This window comes from Hyperolius riggenbachi, chromosome 8 (assembly GCF_040937935.1).
Source record: "Hyperolius riggenbachi isolate aHypRig1 chromosome 8, aHypRig1.pri, whole genome shotgun sequence".
Lineage (NCBI taxonomy): Eukaryota > Metazoa > Chordata > Amphibia > Anura > Hyperoliidae > Hyperolius > Hyperolius riggenbachi.
In genome coordinates, this window is record NC_090653.1 from 143,538,873 (window position 1) to 143,551,350 (window position 12,478).

The window sequence follows — 12,478 nt, forward strand, 5'->3', positions numbered from 1 at the left end:
TCAGGTACAACAAGATAAATCTAATTTAACAAAAATATACACTCTCCATTTACAATCACGTGCCAGGATGTGAATCAGAAAACAGCAATTTAGAGAATCTTGGGAGAAAAGCGTAGAAGCCAGCAAATAAAGACATCCAATGCAACCAGGATACATATAGTTAAAACCAGGGCTGTGGAGTCGGTATAAAAATCATCAGACTCCAGCTCCTTGGTTTTTGAAACCACAGACTCCAGGTTCCCAAAATTGCTTCAATTCCGACTCCTTGGCTCCGAATCCACAGCCCTGGTTAAAACAACTACAGTATGAGAACAATGTGTATTTGCATTATGCTGATCACACTTGAAGGACCACTACAGCGGAAAAAGTAAGAATTTAAAATCTGAAAAAAAATCATACTATTTTGGCGTTTAGACTTCGTAATTGCCATTCAGGAAATTATTTTTAAAACAAAGAAAACACAGAGAATCCCCCGTGAGGAGATGGACTAGTCGTCTCCGACACGGCTCTCTTCTGTCACTTCCTCCGCTGAGGGATTCTTTGGGAGCCCAAGTGCTCCCCGAAGACAGCCGTTCCATACTGCGTGTGCGCAAGATTGCATGCTCGCGCACACGCACTGCAGAGTGGCAATCTTTAAAGGGAACCTAAACTGAGAGGGATATGGAGGTTTCCTTTTAAATAATACCAGTTGCCTGGCAGTAGTGGCTGAAACACACACCTGAAACAAGCATGCATCTAATCCAGTCTGGCTTCAGTCAGAGCACTTAATCTGCATGCCTGTTGAGGGGCTGTGGCTAAAAGTATTAGAGACACAGGATCAGCAGGAGTCAGGCAACTGGTATAATTTTAAAAGGAAAAATCCACATCCTTCTCAGTTTAGGTTCCCTTTAAGATCACTCCGGCTCCCGAAGAAACCCTCAGCGGCGGAAGTGATGGAGGAGAGCAGTCTCCAACCGAGACTGCTAATGGAGGATCCAGCGCTGGAACGCAGGCATCATGAGAACGGGAAGGCTCTAAAGGACTCAGAGCCTAATTTGGTTTTTACGGTTTAATTACAAATATATACATAGAAACACACACAGTACTGAGAGTGACTGACAGCAGCATTACAACAGGTAGGTGTTCTGACCACCAATGTATGCACCACCTAATCAGTCCTCTTCACTAAAGAATTAAAACCAAAGGAAGCCACACAGTAGGTGCACCATTAACATTTATGTGCTATGAAGACTGGTTAGTGACCCTGTACACCCACCAAAATGTTCTAACAGGTTATATAACAAAGGTATTTGTATTTACATTGCAAAATACTTAAAGTGCGTTAAAATTAGAGAACTACAAATCTACTGATTTGAGATGGACATTTTAGGAAAGTCCAGTTTTACCTTTACAGCCCATCAAGTCACTAAATCTCCTGTACTTAACCTACTTTTAATTGTCTTGCGTGAAAATTTAAAAGTCAAAACAACCATACCATGGCTCTGCTTAGTCATCTGCACCAGACCACTGAACACCTACTATTGTCCAGTGTCCCAGACTCATCCATCACTTATGTCCCTTGCATCTCCATAGGACTGCTGAGCAGCAGGTCTGTGCAGTGCTTGTTCATAAACATGACCAAACAACAAAGACTGACCGTATGCATCACTTGCGCCTCTAGGCCACTTTTTGGTGAAATCTTTGGAAGACTGACCTTCCATCAGCCTATGGACGGAGCAAGGCACACCATGCACAGCATTTAAACTGGTGGCACTGAAAGCTGGACGCAGAATAAAAACACTAATACAGTCTCCAAGCGATTGGGTCGTATTTTTTTTTTTTACTTAAAGATACATACCTTTGCCTTTTATCAACTTCCTAAGGATCTACAGAAAATAAATACCAATGTGAATCTCAAGTGTGATGCTTTGTAAGATTTCCATTATCCAGGGACAGACTTCACTGTGAAAAACTGTCTCATCTTCTAGCCACTAGAGGGAGCTCTTATGCTGACAGAGGTACCGTCTCTCGTTCAAAACAACAGAATTCTAGACCACCCAACAACAACCACGCCAAAAGAGAAGCGTTATTTCACAATCCAAAGTCCAACTCCCTTCCGTGTGAGTTCTATTTTCATTGGATTTGCATGCTTTACTCATATTTTCTATTTTTTTATTTCTGAATTGAAATGCATAAAATAAATACATCATGAATATTAGTCTATTTACAAGTCTTGAAACCCTTGGTGACCTCTAGTGGCCTTGTCTGGTTCAGAAGATATCCACCATTGTTGCACCAATATAAAGATTAATAAAGTTTAAACTGCTTCCTCACTATGTTATAATTACTTTTATCATTTTATCCTGTGTGAGGCACTTGTCAGAAGACATTGGTTCCAGTAAAATTTTCCTCAATGTATGAGACACACAAATGCACACACACACACAAAAAGATCACATTTGCTGTCTAAGGGCTGGAACCCACAGGAGCGCTTTTGGCAGCGTTTTGGCAGCACTGCGATACGCTAGCAGTTTGCCAAAACGCTGGGCTAATGTTAATGGATGGGGCAACTTCCACAGGAGCGTTTGCGTTTCTCAGACGCAAACGCAGGACATGCAGCATTTTGGGAGCGTTAGCGCTTCAATGTAAAGTATTGAACCGCTAGCGGAAACGCTGAGCGGTTCTGCTAGCGTTTTGCGGTTCAGCACACTGTAACAAAATGAAAAATAATTCACAGGACCAATCAGGATAAAAACGCAAAACGCTAGGCACCCGCTGGGGAAAAAAATACACTGTTGCAAACACGACCAAAAACGCGCATGAATCCGCTTGCAAACCGCTCAGACAAAACGCTAGCGGTTGCGTTTTGCGTTTGCGGTTTTCAGTGGGTTCCAGGCCTTAAAGAGAATCTGTACTCTAATATTCTTACAATAAAAAGCATACCATTCTATTCATTATTTTCTCCTGTGCCCCTCTGTGCTGTTTCTGCCACTCTCTGCTGCAATCCTGGCTTGTAATTAACAGTTTTAGGCAGTGTTTACAAACAAACTAACCAGCTTCTAATAGGCTCAGCTAAGCATAGAGTGTGAGTCATTCAGAGTATGCAGGGGGCCTGCAGAGGGTGTGTATCGCTTCTACCAATCACAAGCAGCCCTGCACATTCCACACAATCAAGCTTTAGCCCGACAAACAGGACAGAGGAAAGATACATTGATTTATTACAGAGACAGTGCAGTTAGGAAAGACTGCAGTAAGCCAGAGCAGATTAGAACAGGCATAGGAACTTATAGGATAGAAGAACTAAGGCTGAAAAATTTGTTACAGAGTCTCTTTAAGGGCTGGGTGAGATTTCCTTAGGCTTAGATGTGTTGTTGATAGGCTGACAGGTAGAGTAAGCCACACAAGCTCAAAGTTCAATGAAATTACTGAGAGACTTAATGGCTATACACATCTGCTTTCTGATAATGTGAACCTGACTGGACAGCAGATTCTGCTGGCAGCCTCTGGAAACACTGTGGTTGGAAGGGACAGGACCTCAACCAGTAGGCCATGGGTTAGTCATCACAAGAGGTTGATATTTCCAATGGTTTCTATTGCATTGTGCAGTACAAATCTTGTGGCCTGTTGAAGAGACCAGATGAATGATATCAGGAATACATTGATTGTTTATTTACCTGATCTACCACATATTTTACAATGCATTATGGAAACACTGAGAAGTCTACAGAGAGACACACATATGCTCCATGAATTACAAACCGCAACAAAAATAATATGGAGCCTAACCAGACCATAGTTCTGACCAAATCAGCTCTTAAAGGGAACCTAAACTGAGGACATGGATTTTTCCTTTTAAAATAATACAAGTTTCCTGACTCTCCTGCTGATCCGGTGTCTCTAATACCTTTAAGCCACAGCCCCTAAACAAGCATGGAGATCAGGTGCTCTGACTGAAGTCACTGTATTAGCTGCATGCTTGTTTCAGGTGTGAGATTCAGCCAGCACTGGAGCCAAAGAGATCAGCAGGATGCCAGGCAACTGGTATTGTTTAAAAGGAAACATCTACATCCCTCTCAGTTTAATAAGATCCCTTTAAAGGGACTCCGAGCAGTGCAGAAACTATGGAAAGATGCATATCATTTTAAAGCTCTCTTTTTCCTCTTTCCAATGATATATAAACCGCCGCCCTACGCCTTTTAGTTTTCGCTATTTTCGCGATTGAAATTGCCGCAGCCTAGATTTCAATTGTGAAAAAAGAGAAAACTAAAAGGCGTAGGGCGACGATTTAGGTGTCGCCAGAAAGAGGAGAAAGATAGCTTTAAAATGATATTCATCTTTCCATAGTTACTTGTATTACACAGGACGACACTTTCCCCAGTGTCAGCAGAAAAAGTCGCCCTCTGTAATACAATGTAACTATGGAAAGATGGATATCATTTTAAAGCTCTCTTTCTCCTCTTTCTGGCGACACCTAAATCGTCGCCCTACGCCTTTTAGTTTTCTCTATTTTCGCGATTGAAATCGCGGCCGCGGCAATTTCAATCGCGAAAATATCGAAAACTAAAAGGCGTAGGGTGGCGGTTTATATATCATTGGAAAGAGGAGAAAGAGAGCTTTAAAATGATAAGCATCTTTCCATAGTTTCTGCACTGCTCGGAGTCCTTTTAAGTGAACCTGCACGTTGAGTTCTGTGGGGACCTCCTGGTGATGGGCCTCTGGGGGAAAGGGCTTTCTGTCTGAGATACAAAACACAGTGATCATTACGTACCAGCATGGATGTTCTTATGCTGGTCTGTAATGATCACTGTGTTTAGTATGTCAGACAACCATCACACATCGTCTGTACCAAAATTTACACTCTAGCAGATATAGCTTTGCAGCTTGAGTCATAAAGGGGTTGATTCCTAAAAGGCTGTGCGAAAAAAAGAAAAAAAAAAACCTGTTCAGGAAAATACCGCATTCAGTATTTTAGACTTTTTCGTGCTAATTCATAAAAATGTTCACAGGTGCTGTCGTAGTTCAGTAAATTACCGAAGCCCATTGACAAAACCTATTTCATAACAGCAGAAGAGAGTGGAGTGTCTCTGTGTTACAAGCTGTTCTGTGCAGTGAGGACATTTCAATAGTAAGAGGCATCCCTTTAGATGTACATGTTTTTTTATACTGCCTCTGCTTGCTCTGAATCTATTTGTCTTTCTTAACATTCTATTTAAAGGGGAACTGAAGAGTGAGGTATATGGAGGCTGTCATGTTTATTTCCTTTTAAGCAATACCAGTTGCCTGGCAGCCCTGCTGATCCTCTGCCTCAAATACTATTAACCATAGCCCCTGAACAAGCATTTAGCAGATCAGGTGTTTCAGACTTTAAAGTCAGATCTGATAAGACTAGCTGCATGCTTGTTTCTGGTTTTTATTCAGATACTACTGCAGAGAAATAGACCAGCAGGGCTGCCAGGCAACTGGTATTGATTAAAAGGAAATAAACATGACAGCCTCCATGTAGCTCTCTCTTCAGTTCCCCTTTAACATCCCTGGCGATTAATTTATTTTGACAAATGTGTAAAAATCCTTTTTTTTTTTTTTTTTTTAATTTTTTGTTTCATGTAAAGCTACCAGAGTGGTAGCTACATGAAACACCACTAGAGGGCGCATGTGGCCCTCTAGTGCGATCATCACCGGCATCAATAGCAAACAGGGGAGCGCGTATATAACGCGTTCCCGTTTGGCTTCTCCTGTCGCCATGGCGACGATCGGCATGACGTCATGGACGTCAGCCGACGTCCTGACGTCAGGCGCACTCGACCCAGCCCATAGCGCTGCCCGGAACTCATTGGTCCGGGCAGCGCAGGGCTCTGGCGGGGGTCCTCTTCCACCGCTGCGTGCGATCGCCGCAGAGCGGCGGCGATCGAGCTGCGCGTGCGGCTAGCAAAGTGCTGGCTGCGCGCACAGCACTTTGAATGGGGCGAATCGCCCCAACAGACCCTGAGAAATCCTCCTGCGCAGCATAGCCCGAGCTCAGCTCGGGCTTACCGCCAGGGAGGTTAATTGCCACAGCTTAGATGAACTTCCAAGAAACTTTAAACATGCCATGCATAGGTGATTTTCCCCACTAGCTCCTACATATCTTCAAACAGGACCCCAAGAGGTTAAAGCAGTAGGATTAGCCATGCTATGCCAGGGAAAAACACACATATAAGTAGATAAATACTTGATCTACTTACATAATACATGTATTGTACTGTCCACGTTTTGATTTCAGTGAATGTTATATAGTAAATGAAGAGAATTCTGTTCCTGGTGGGAACCATGTCTTTTGCCTACAGTTTAGGTTATATCCTGATGTAATTTCTTTACTTTTTTTCTTTTCTCCTCCAATCGCTGAGTCACCCCTCAGCCTTGTTTGTAAACACAAGTGAGCAGAGGATCATGTTTCAGATAGGCAGCTAGGCAATCAAATAAATGGAAGAGGAGGATTATATTATAGGGGAAAAAAACCCAGCATGCAACTGTTTGGCACTGACTATTAAAGGGCCAGTGCTCCTTAAGTATGTGATAACTCCAAATCATAATAGCAGAAAACGTTTTGAATGCAGGATTAGCATCTTTATCACTTAATACACTCAGACCAGTTGCTGTTGAAATTTGATTTTTATGGTGACAATCCCACTTTAAATAGCCAAACAGCTTAAGGTATTCAGGGAAAGCCTGTTTTTTCCGATCTCGCTCTGCTGCCTGTGGGGTTTAAAAGCTTGTCCCGCCTGAGAAGGCTGCGGGTCCTATCAGATTTCATCCTCCAGACTTGCAGAAGACAGGGGGCTCCTGTCAGTCACAGCTCTCACTGCTTCTGCCTGTGAGTCATGGCTCCTCACACAGTCTCCTCACACAGACTCCGCACTCTTTTCACTACTTCAAAGCAGAATGTAATTTTCCGTGGCTTTACTGCACGTTGTAGGCTTTATGAATTCACATTTACTGACATGTGTTGGAAGTATTTACAGCACAAGTAGGTAATTTACCTCACTGCTTGGTAATTTCAGCTTTTTATGCGGTAACAGCCTTTATGAACTGACATTTTGCTCGGTAAAGTCAGCTGTTTTCTGCATTACTGAATGCGGTAATGCTATATGAATCGACCCTAAAGCGTTTCTCTCTCACAGTACCAAATTAGGAAGTTGCCAAGATTTGTAAATAGTGTGTGTGTGTGTGTGTGTGTGTGTGTGTGCGTGTGCGTGCGTCTTATGAAATCTGGTACTTATCAAGTATCCCATGGAACTAACATTATCTCAAGTACCCATTCTCATATTGTATATCGCGGCAGATAAGCTGACTTTTTAAACCCACATTTTTGGTAAGATTGGATGAAAAAGATTGGATCAAATTTTTGGCGTAAAGTAAGTGGTTGGTTTATCTGCAGGTGATATACCAAGAGTGGGGCTACCCTATGCAGAGCACATGTTGGACCCTCTTGGTGGAAGCATATCTACCTGCCCTTGTTCTGGCTTGCATTTTCCCAGCAGCTTCTGAACTGGCCCATTAGAGCTACAGGTTCACTGCGGTCACATGACAGTGAGTTTGGAGTTTTAGGAGAGTTTCAGAGCTCCTGCTAGCATCCTGGTTTGGGTACATCTGTAAAAGGTAGCAGCAAGTCTCTGACCATATTGCAAGTCTAAAGATGTACAAACACACACCCTATTAGTTGATGGTGGAGTGCATGATGGAACTGCTTCTGATGGATGAGGTGAGGAGGGGAACAATGCACGTAAGGGTCATTGACACGGTTTAGAGACCTGGCATGAATGGACTGCCCTAAATGGCTGCTTTGGCAGAGTATGAAGCTTAAAAGGACCTCTGTTGCAAAAATCTTATACACAACATATACAATTAAGAAGTTTGCTTCTTCCAGAGTAAAATGAGCCATAAATTACTTTTCTCCTATGTTGCTGTCACTTACAGTAGGTAGTAGAAATTTGATAGGACGGTTTTGCACTAGCCCATCTGCTTATGGGGGGTTCACAGGGATTACTTTATTTTCGAAAAGCACTTAGTGAATGGCAGTTGCTCCGTCTAACTGCCAAAAAAGTGTACGGTGAGCAGGGAGGCTGGTCAGCATCTTTGTATAAATCTTTTTCAGGGAGTGTCTTTATAAAGAATAAAGGCCATGCTTGGAATCCCCTATTGAGAGATGGACTTGCCCAAAACCTGTCGCTTCTGTCAGATTTCTACTACTTACAGTAAATTTATTTTATTTGTAATTGTATGTATTTATTTGTACTGTACATGCCAACAACATAGGAGAGAAGTAATTTATGGCTCATTTTACTCAGGAAGAAACGTACTTATTTTTAGGTGTTTTGAATTTTAAGATTATTGCGACAGTTCCTCCTTAAGAGAGTCATATTGTCAGAAACATGCACTTGGTAGTATGCCAATATACCCAATGCAGGGCTTAATCCCATGCTGCTAAATACTATATGATGGGCAGGAAAATCCAACCTAGCCAATTCTTTTAGGTAGGGGAATCTGCATACATCATCTATCACCCAGTTTCTAGGGTAAATCGGTATTTGGAACTATCTTGTCTACATACAGACCGTAGTGTAATAATAAATCTTCGGATTCTTGCATAAACACATTAGTGACCAGTTCCTCATATGCATTATATTTCTACAGCATGAGCAACTAACCTTTTGGAGCTGCCCGGTGCTGAACACACACTAAACACAAGACATTGTGAAAATTATTTTTTGAATAAAACTATACATTTTATAGATTATCATATACACAGTTTTTAAGATCACTACTTTGTTTCTTCAGGACATGAAAATTTTTTGTCTTTTATGTATGATAACACAACAAATGGGACACTTATCCAGAAGCTCTGCGCAGTCTGAACATGCAACTAGGTGGCCACAGGGAATAAACACAACAGACATTGCCTTGTCCATACACACTTTACAGATTTTCTCCTCTTCCATTTTCCTGAGTTTTTCTTCTATGCTTGCCTCTGTGGGAAACAAAAGAAAAAGTTATTCATTAAATTAACACAGTGATAATAACAGTAAAGATGATCAAGGAACAAGAAAAACATTAAAAGAGGTTGTAACATCCAAAAATAAAATATTGCCTAAGAATAGTTAGTGCCCCAAATACATATATGTAAACCCCTTTTTTTTCTAAAATCAGTCATATATATATATATATATATATATATATATATATATATATATATATATATATATATATATATATATATATATATATATATATATATATATATATATATATATATATATATATATACATATACATATACACACACACACTAGAACTCTGATAAAAACTAGCATTTTTGCCTGGTTAGAGTAGGACTCACCAGATCGGGGACACTTTGGCGCAGTTGGTGAGCTTAAACGCGTTAAAGCGTAACCAAGAGCCCGTCACTGTTTTCCTGTTGTGTGCTGCAGCACCGTGTGTGTGTGTGTGTGTGTGTGTGTGTGTGTGTGTATATATATATATACACATCTATATATATCTATATATATATATATATATATATATATATCTATCTATATATATATCTATATATATCTATATATATCTATATATATATATATCTATATCTATATATATATATCTATATCTATATATATCTATATATATCTATCTATATCTATATATCTATCTATATTTATATATCTATCTCTATCTCTATCTCTATCTATCTCTATCTCTATCTATCTATCTATCTATCTATCTATCTATCTATCTATCTATCTATCTATCTATCTATCTATCTATCTATCTATCTATCTATCTATCTATCTATCTATATCTATATATATATATCTACCGTATTTTTCGGACTATAAGACGCTCTGGACTATAAGACGCACCTGGGTTTAGAGGACAAAAAACAGGCAAAAAAAAAAAATACTAAACCTGGTGCGTCCATAGTGCAGGGACATCTTATGGCCTTCCACCCCCAATTATGTTTCTCTTGTGCCTCATGTGTCCTCCTCTGCCCCCTTGTCCTCTGTTGTCCCCCGTGTCATCCTCTGTCTCTGTGTCCTCTGGTATTCCCCTCTGTCCATGTCCGTGTGCCCGCCCCACTGTGTCCCCTCCCTGTGTGTGGTGTCCTATCCACGTGCGCGGTGTCCCCCTGTGTCCCATCCATGTGTGCAGTGTCCCCCTGTTCCCTATCCCTGTGTGCGGTGTCCCACCGATGTGTGCGGTGTCCCCGTGTCCCATTCTTGTGTTCAGTGTCCCTCTGTGTCCCATCCATGTGTGCAGTGCCCCCCTGTGCCCTGTGCCTGTGTGTAGTGTCCCACCTATGTGTGCTGTTTCCCATTCTTGTGTGCAGTGTCCCTCTGTGCCCTGTCCCTGTGTGCAGTGTCCCTCTGTGTCCCATCCATGTGTGCAGTGTCCCTCTGTTTCCCATCCATGTGTGCAGTGTCCCCCTGTGCCCTGTCCCTGTGTGTAGTGTCCCATCCTTGTGTGTGGTGTCCCCCTGTGTCCCATCCATGTGTGCAGTGTCCCTCTGTGTCCCATCCATGTGTGCAGTGTCCCCCTGTGCCCTGTCCCTGTGTGTAGTGTCCCATCCTTGTGTGTGGTGTCCCCGTGTCCTATCCATGTGTGTGGTGTCCCCCTTGTGTCACATGCAGGTGTGCGGTGTACCTTTGTGTAACATCCATGTTTGCAGTGTCCGATCCATGTGTGTGGTGTCCCCCATATGTCACATGCCTGTGTGTGGTGTGCCCCGTGTCACATGCCTGTGTGTGGTGTCTTCCTGTGTGTCCCCATCCCTGCATTTAGCGTCCCCCTGTGTCCTGCATACCATAGCTTATCTTCCGACTCCTCAGGTTGATATCGTCCAATCAGGTGGGGGGCGCTGCCCCCAGACCGCAAATTACAGGGCTCACTGCTTCTGCCGGCAAGAACAGTCAATTCGCCATCAGCTGCTACCCACCACATGCAGCCCTGAAACAGCGTGGAAGAGGCTGGCAGCGCTAGATTAGCGGCGGGCTGCTTGCTAAATCCGCGGGGAAATCTGTGCCGAGTACAGGCGCCGGGTGAAGCTCCGCCCACATCGTGCTTTGATTGGCCCGAATGATCCCGCCCGCGGGACTACCGGGCCCTGTAAGAAGAAGCATGCAGGAGAAGTGAGCGCTGCCATTGGCGGTCTGGGGCAGCGCCCCCCGCCTGATTGGTCCATGGCTACTTCCATCATCTGAGATGCTCGAGTCGAAGCCTGAGGAGAGGAGAAAACATGGTATGCATGACACGGCGACACGAAACACAGGGGATGAATGGACACCGGACACGGGGACATCAGATACACAGACCCCGGATGTAGGGGGACATCAGACGCTGGCGGACATCGGATACACGGACCCCGGACGTAGTGGTACGTCAGATGCAGGGACTTCCGAATCAGGACAGAGAAAGGGGACAATGCACATGGGAGGGACATCGGACATTGGGACGCTGCACATAGGGACACGGGACTCTGCACACATGGGTGGAAAACTGCACACAGGAATGGTGGAGTCAGACACCGGGGAATGGAGGACAAACTGGTCTGTACATTCGGACTATAAGACGCACTGACTTTTCCCCCCCACTTTTGGGGGTGAAAAAGTGCGTCTTCTAGTCTGAAAAATACGGTATATATCTATATATATCTATATCTATATATATCTATATCTATATATATATATATATCTATATATATATATATATATATATCTATATATATCTATATATATATATCTATATATCTATATATATCTATATCTATATATCTCTATATCTATATATATCTATATCTATATATCTCTATATCTATATATATCTATATATATCTATATATATATATATATATATATATCTATATATCTATATCTATATATATACACATACACACACACACACACACATACATACATTATATATACATGATCTCAAAAAATTAGCATATTGTGATAAAGTTCATTATTTTCTGTAATGTACTGATAAACATTAGACTTTCATATATTTTAGATTCATTACACTACAACTGAGGTAGTTCAAGCCTTTTATTGTTTTAATATTGATGATTTTGGCATACAGCTCATGAAAACTCAAAATTCCTATCTCAAAAAATTAGCATATTTCATCCGACCAATAAAAGAAAAGTGTTTTTAAAACAAAAAAGTCAACCTTCAAATAATTATGTTCAGTTATGCACTCAATACTTGGTCGGGAATCCTTTTGCAGAAATGACTGCTTCAATGCGGCGTGGCATGGAGGCAATCAGTCTGTGGCACTGCTCAGGTGTTATGGAGGCCCAGGATGCTTCAATAGCGGCCTTAAGCTCATCCAGAGTGTTGGGTCTTGCGTCTCAACTCTCTCTTCACAATATCCCACAGATTCTCTATGGGGTTCAGGTCAGGAGAGTTGGCAGGCCAATTAAGCACAGTAATACCATGGTCAGTAAACCATTTACCAGTGGTTTTGGCAC

At 42.1% G+C, this 12,478-nt stretch overlaps 1 protein-coding gene and 1 long non-coding RNA gene across 8 annotated transcripts in view; one reads left to right on the forward strand and one right to left on the reverse strand.

Annotated features, from left to right (window-relative positions):
• Nucleotides 1-2,001: 2,001 nt before the first annotated feature.
• The window catches only part of LOC137529151 (uncharacterized), a 23,870-nt gene continuing 13,393 nt past the window's right edge, over nt 2,002-12,478 (forward strand). The window contains exon 1 of the long non-coding RNA XR_011023594.1: nt 2,002-2,099. This is a non-coding gene — a long non-coding RNA (uncharacterized lncRNA). The remainder of the gene's footprint in view (nt 2,100-12,478) is intronic.
• Nucleotides 8,717-12,478, reverse strand: part of XIAP (X-linked inhibitor of apoptosis) — a 90,331-nt gene continuing 86,569 nt past the window's right edge. For all 7 annotated transcript variants that reach the window (XM_068251181.1, XM_068251176.1, XM_068251175.1 and 4 more), the window contains one exon: nt 8,717-8,983. In XM_068251181.1, coding sequence (XP_068107282.1) covers nt 8,790-8,983 — 194 coding nt within the window. In that variant the 3' untranslated portion in view covers nt 8,717-8,789. The remainder of the gene's footprint in view (nt 8,984-12,478) is intronic.